Source organism: Setaria italica, chromosome VII (assembly GCF_000263155.2).
Source record: "Setaria italica strain Yugu1 chromosome VII, Setaria_italica_v2.0, whole genome shotgun sequence".
Classification (NCBI taxonomy): Eukaryota; Viridiplantae; Streptophyta; class Magnoliopsida; order Poales; family Poaceae; genus Setaria; species Setaria italica.
In genome coordinates, this window is record NC_028456.1 from 28,927,971 (window position 1) to 28,933,930 (window position 5,960).

Sequence of the window (5,960 nt, forward strand, 5' to 3'; positions counted from 1 at the left end):
TTACATAATGGACAACGGCTATTGTTGATGCAAAATCAAGGAAACCCCAAGAGTAACGCCAACATAGGACACCGAGGTTCCGGCGCGAGAACTTCGATTCCGGCCTTGGTCCTGTGGTCGCAGCAGCGCCCCGGAGGAGAAGGTACAGGAGCGTCAATGCCATTATGCGTGGACAAGCTGCTGATCAGGATTCAGGATGCACAAGCTGCTCCTGGAAGCGACGATGACAGCCAAAGGTCAGAAGAGCAGCAGGCGGAGGACATTGCCGGGGGCGTCGCTCAAGTTCAGGAACATGGCTGGGAGGAGGAAGTTGTATGGCAGGAGATGCAGGCGGCCCAGGACGCCGCCGGGGCATCATCAGGCAGCAGAGGATGATGACGAGTCTCTTGACGACTTCGACACGAACGTGTTCCTCAACCTAATCAATGATGCGGGAGATGAGTAAAACCGCTGTTTTGACAGGTGCCGGAGCAGAGTTTAATTCTAGTGAAAGCTGCATCGCAACAGTTTCTGAAGTTTTGCTTCAGTAATTTTTATGTTGCTCCCTTCCGGTAGAGTCTGCTTAGAAACATTCACTGAATGATCATGTGTAATTTTTGACCTACTCTTTCCTGAGTCAATGGTACATCGATTATCTCCAGGTGAAGCTTATGATCGGTGTTTCAAATCACACCAATATCAGTTATTTAAAAACTGGAGACTGATGTCTTTTTTTTTAAGCTCAAAAGCTCGCCACTTTATTCATTCACCTATAGTTCAGTGAGACCACGAACCACCAGCAAGTTTACAAACTCATGAGCACACCTAGTCTATTACATGATCGATGAGCATACATAATGTTCACAGAATAAAAATGCGTAGATATAAAGAACTTGGCATCCCTGAACAGCACACCTCCTGGTGCAAGATCGTAATCGCCTGATTGCAGTGCCTCTGCGAGAACTTTGGGAATCTGTTTCTAGACTGACGCTTGCATGCCTTGGTGAGGCACCTCCTAGCATCCCCTCCACTCTCCAGCTAGCCAACGAGCCTGAAGAACAGTCAGCAACCAAATTAGCACGTGCATTGTCTAGCTCCATATAAAGTATATATACACACCAAAACCAAAACAATGTGGTATCCTAAAAAACTGGAAAAGAATAAACTTTGGTTGAGTTAACTTTCAGTATAGAATACCGTACAGCGAAAATAACATTTGTGGACAGCACATGAATTTTTGCAAACTACATTACAACTCTGTACATGACACAGAGATACCAATATTAAATAAAGTAATATGGTGCCAGTGGGAGACGAGAACTCAGGAACAGATATACTATTTGTAAGTTAAGCAGATATGGTGTCACTGGGAGACCAGAACTCAGTTAGGTAGCATCCTATAATAGATGATGGTTTGATGTTTATGAGCACTATAAAATTTTGGACCTGCAATGCTAAGAGGAAAATTGATGTCCTTTAAACTACTAGATTGACCAGATGTACAACTACAATTGCAAGCCATATGTTAGGGCAGTCAACTACGTACATGACAGTAAAACGCACATTCAAAATACACGACCTACTTATCTAGACAAATATAAGTGACCACAGACAAAATCTATTTGGACTTTTGATGCGAAGAGCCAGCAGATTTATCTACATACTTGGTCCAAAGAAGTACCACGGAGCACCACAAAACAAAGCAAACATAGCGGGAAATGGCAGTTCTTTCCCAATTAAAGGTACAACTATTGGATTCCCAGTCTCATTTTTTCTGTGAAAACCCTTACTCAGTACGGGGACGGTGAGATAGATTTCATTGATGCCTCTAACCTTTACCAGGCAACCTCTCCTCATACTACCCCAACCAATAAATGGTGGTGACCCTGTATGCCGCTAATCCACCCCTTGATGCACCATATCCCAACATCACTGACTGACATCTACCACAGCTGGCAACAAATTCTACTGCCATCACCCATCAGTCATGCAACTCTACCATGTCATGTTTCACCTTGTACAACACCACCAGAATTGCTGCAAACCAAGGTTGGATTGTTGGAAAGATAATCCCTATATGGGGTTAGCACGAATTTCAAGGCAATCCGGTAATGCTACAGAGTACAGACCGTGGCCATTCTACTGATCCTGCACAATGCTTAGGCCAAAACCCTAACAAAGCCTAGCAATGGCGGTGCAAACCAGAACTCGCTCATCTCTGACGAGAGGCTGACGCCTCAACCATGGCGCGGGGTAGCGGGAGGCGAAAGGTGTCGTTGAAGGGGTTGAGGGGGCGGTCGTAGGCGGGTTCGGGGCCGATTATGGCGGCGTAGTCGGTGACGGCGGAGGCGGCAAGGTCGCGGATGTCACGGAGGGCCCGCTCCTCCGCCTCGGAGAGCGGCGGGCGAGGGCGGGCGAGCTGGCGCGCCCTGCGCATCATCTCGAGGTCGATGCAATGGGCGGCGAGGTCGAGCTCGTACTGCCTCTCCGCCTCCATGCCCTCCACCACCTTCTCCAGGACCTCGATCTCGCGGTCCACGTCCGCCGTTTGGAGCTCCATCCGCCGCACTTTGTACTGCCCCTCCTCGATCTTCCCTGCCATCGTCTCCGGTCAGCTCATCTTCCTCCGACCCGGTGCCGGCGGCGGCGGCGCCTGTATGGACGACCCCAACAAATCACTCGGCAAGCCCGAGCCCGCGATTGACGATTCGAGGAATTGTTCGCGTGCCGTTGGTATCACTGCGTCGCCCTCACGCCTGCTTGCTGCCACCTTGGGATCGAAAGGGAAGGGGATTTTTCGCCTCTCTTCTTGCGTTCGGAGTGTTCTAGGTAGAGGAGGGGGGAGAGAGAGAGAGAGTGAGATAGAGATTTCTATTGGAAGGCCATTCTACAACTCCACAAGGCCTGGTCCGGCCCAGCTTCTCCCGGCTCGGCCCAACAAAAAAAAAAGTGGCAAAAACAAAAAATATCTGGGTTTACTTTCCCCGACCCAAAAAGGCAAGGAGCTCTCTCTCTCTCTCTCTCTCTCTCTCTCTCTCTCCCCCCCAGCGATGGCGGCGAAGGATCCGGAAGGCAGGCCGGCGTGGCGGCGCCCCCTCGTCTCTCCCGGCGGCCCACGAGGCGAGTCTGGCGCGGAAGTACAGCGCTATGCGCATCAGCGGCCGCGAGGCGGAGGATAAAGAGATGGAGAGCATCCTGGCGCGGTTCGCATCGCTGCGGGACCGGGAGGAGCGCCTGGCGGCGATCGCCGCCGACCTGCTCGAGATGGAGGCGCAGCGCCGCGAGGCAGGGGTGGCCCCCAGAGACGCCGAGGTGGCCGCCTTCGTCATCCTCCGCGAGAGCGCCGACGCCACCCTCGAAGGGCTCCCCACCCTACTTCGCACCGATCGAGTGATATAGTATTTGCCTAAAAATGCATGACATTGGTTAATAGTATAACTAAGTTAGCGCCTGTGCTGGTGCTGATCGGACCCAAATCATGAGGCTCTAGAACATTGGTGTGTAGTAGGCTAGTAGCATCTATGACTATGAATGTTCAGTATTATGGATTAGAGGTTGCATCTATGTTCATGTTGATCCAGTAAGTGATGACACCATGGTCGCACTCTAATTGCACTGGGTAATGTGATGTTTCTTCTAATTGCACGAGGCAAACGACTGCCTGACGATTTCCCTTTTGCCTGAATTCGAATGTTTTATGTTATGATAAGATAGTTTTTCTCTTCCAAGTTTAATATGATAAGATAAGATGCTTCTGTTTCGATGTATGCATGAGTGTGAATGCTGTGTGCATTGATATGGTTGAACTTCCAGTATGTGCTGATGCCATGGTGTTCCACTGTTCTTTGAAAACAATGGTTCTCTGGTGCTCAATGATGTTGAATGAAACCTGCTGCTATGTAGGAAAAAGCTGTTGATATGATGCAGCATTTCTTACCTGGAGCCTAGGACACATGGCTATTCGGAATTCTGAATTTTATTGAGTTTTCTCGCGAGTTTCAGGGGGAAAGTGTTATCTTCATCATGAGCAGGACAAGATTGAACTAGCCTACAAGACGGTACATTATTAATGTTTCATGTCATTAGTTAATAATGTTGTTTAAGTTAGTCCGTATGCTGGTCAGACCTTAATCATGAGGTTCGGGAGCATTGTATGGAGTCTCATCATATGAATGTGTGATAGTATGGGTTGCAACTTGTTTCTGTGTGCATGTTTATCCAGTAACCACAACACGGTTGTACTTGTATGACTGGACTAATGTGATGTTTCTTCTAATTGCACAACCTGGCGAGCAACTGAATGCTGATGGCATGGTGTGGACCTCTTGTGCCAGACAGTTTTCCTTGGCTAAATATGAATGCTATCATTATGAGAACCTATTTGTTTCATCTCTTGGGTTTAATCTGATAAGATGTTTTTTGATGCCTATATACAAATATAGGAATGCTTTGTGCATTGGTGATGTGGTTGAAATTCCTGTATTCACTGGTGCCATGGTGCTCTTTGAAACCAATGGTTTTATGGTACTCGAGGTACAGTGTTCTCTTTGCATTTGATTACTAGATATCTATCATCTTAACCAATTAGTGAGGTACAATGTTTTCTTATTGCTATGTTATCTGTTGAATTCTGAAGTGGGGTTCTCTTTGCTTTTGCTATGCAAAATGGGATAAAGTTGTTAGTGGTAGCACATTGTCTTCCTGTCAGGATGGATAGTGTATACAGCTAGTTTCATGCCTTTCGTATGGTATTTTTTTAATATTAGTATATATATACTATAGATTATGATGGCATTAACAATGATAGTATGCTCTGGTACTTCCTTACCAATTGTCATCACTTCGTTTGGTATTAGTTTGATATTTGTTCATGGCAGTGTCCGTTTCCCCTGAAAACGTGTCCGTTTCCCCTGAAAACGAAGGCAACGCAAAGGGCGGATGAAGTAAATAAAAAACTGTGAGATGCTTGTGCTGCACATGGAAAGGTCCGAGATCTGTTTGACTTCTGTAGTTCTGTTTTATTGATGTCTTGAATGGACAAGGGGAATTCAAGAGTAATGTCACTATGTCAGCAAATTTTGGTAACTTGCCTCAAAATCCTGAATATACTGGTCACTTGAGGGGCCTGGCATGGAGTACTTCAGTTGTGATTTCTTTTTGAACGAACCGACACGAGATTGTGCCAATTTCATTGATAAAGGAGTCAATCGTGATTTCTGTTTGCTCTGTAGAGTTTGTGGCATGAAGATTGAGCTTGATGTTGATTAAAACCTGCTTGTCTGCTACCATGGAAAAACAACCAGCATCAGTTCATGCCTGGAGTCCTGAACAACAAATGTCTCTTACAGTTTTGAATTCCATTAGCGAGAAATTTCACGAATTTCAGGGAAAACAATGTTTTTTATGTTCAAGCGGATCAGTAGAGCATGTCAAACATCAAACAAGTATATTCAGTGCATCATATTGTTGCAGCCAATATGAACATCACCGTTTTTTTCCTCTGATTGACAAGGAGTTCCGTATTCAGACTTCAAAAGGCCGGGACATCAGTTCAGCTCCCAGCAAAGTAGCAGCGAGACCGGCGAGGCCGCTAAATCCAAACCGGTCGCGCCGCCTGGTCTTCGCTACCCGATGATTCCTCCTTTGCCAACCCCGACTACGGCAGCGACAGCTCCTTTCCCCGCCCTGTCAGAAGCCGCCCGACAATCTGTTGCTCCACGCTTGCCCGCGCGCCCGCGGCTGCCTGTCTTCTCACCTGTGCGCCCTCGATTCTAGCGCCGTTAACCCGGTCGCGTCCATCAAATCTACCGCACGGCGACGCCCGCCTCCGCCAAATCTCAACCACCGGCATACCCGCTCCTGCGCCGCCCTGACGCCAGAGCCCAATGACCACTGGCGTCATCCCCGAAGTCCTGCACCACCGCCCTCGTCGCTCAATCGACGCCCCGGCAGAGCACTCCATTGCTTCTCCCCGGCCTTCG

At 47.9% G+C, this 5,960-nt stretch overlaps 1 protein-coding gene across 1 annotated transcript in view; it reads left to right on the top strand.

Annotated features, from left to right (window-relative positions):
* The first annotated feature begins 3,126 nt into the window (after window positions 1–3,126).
* The window catches only part of LOC101753757 (COBW domain-containing protein 1), a 5,861-nt gene continuing 3,027 nt past the window's right edge, over window positions 3,127–5,960 (top strand). The window contains exon 1 of the mRNA XM_004978151.2: window positions 3,127–3,369. Coding sequence (XP_004978208.1) covers window positions 3,127–3,369 — 243 coding nt within the window. The remainder of the gene's footprint in view (window positions 3,370–5,960) is intronic.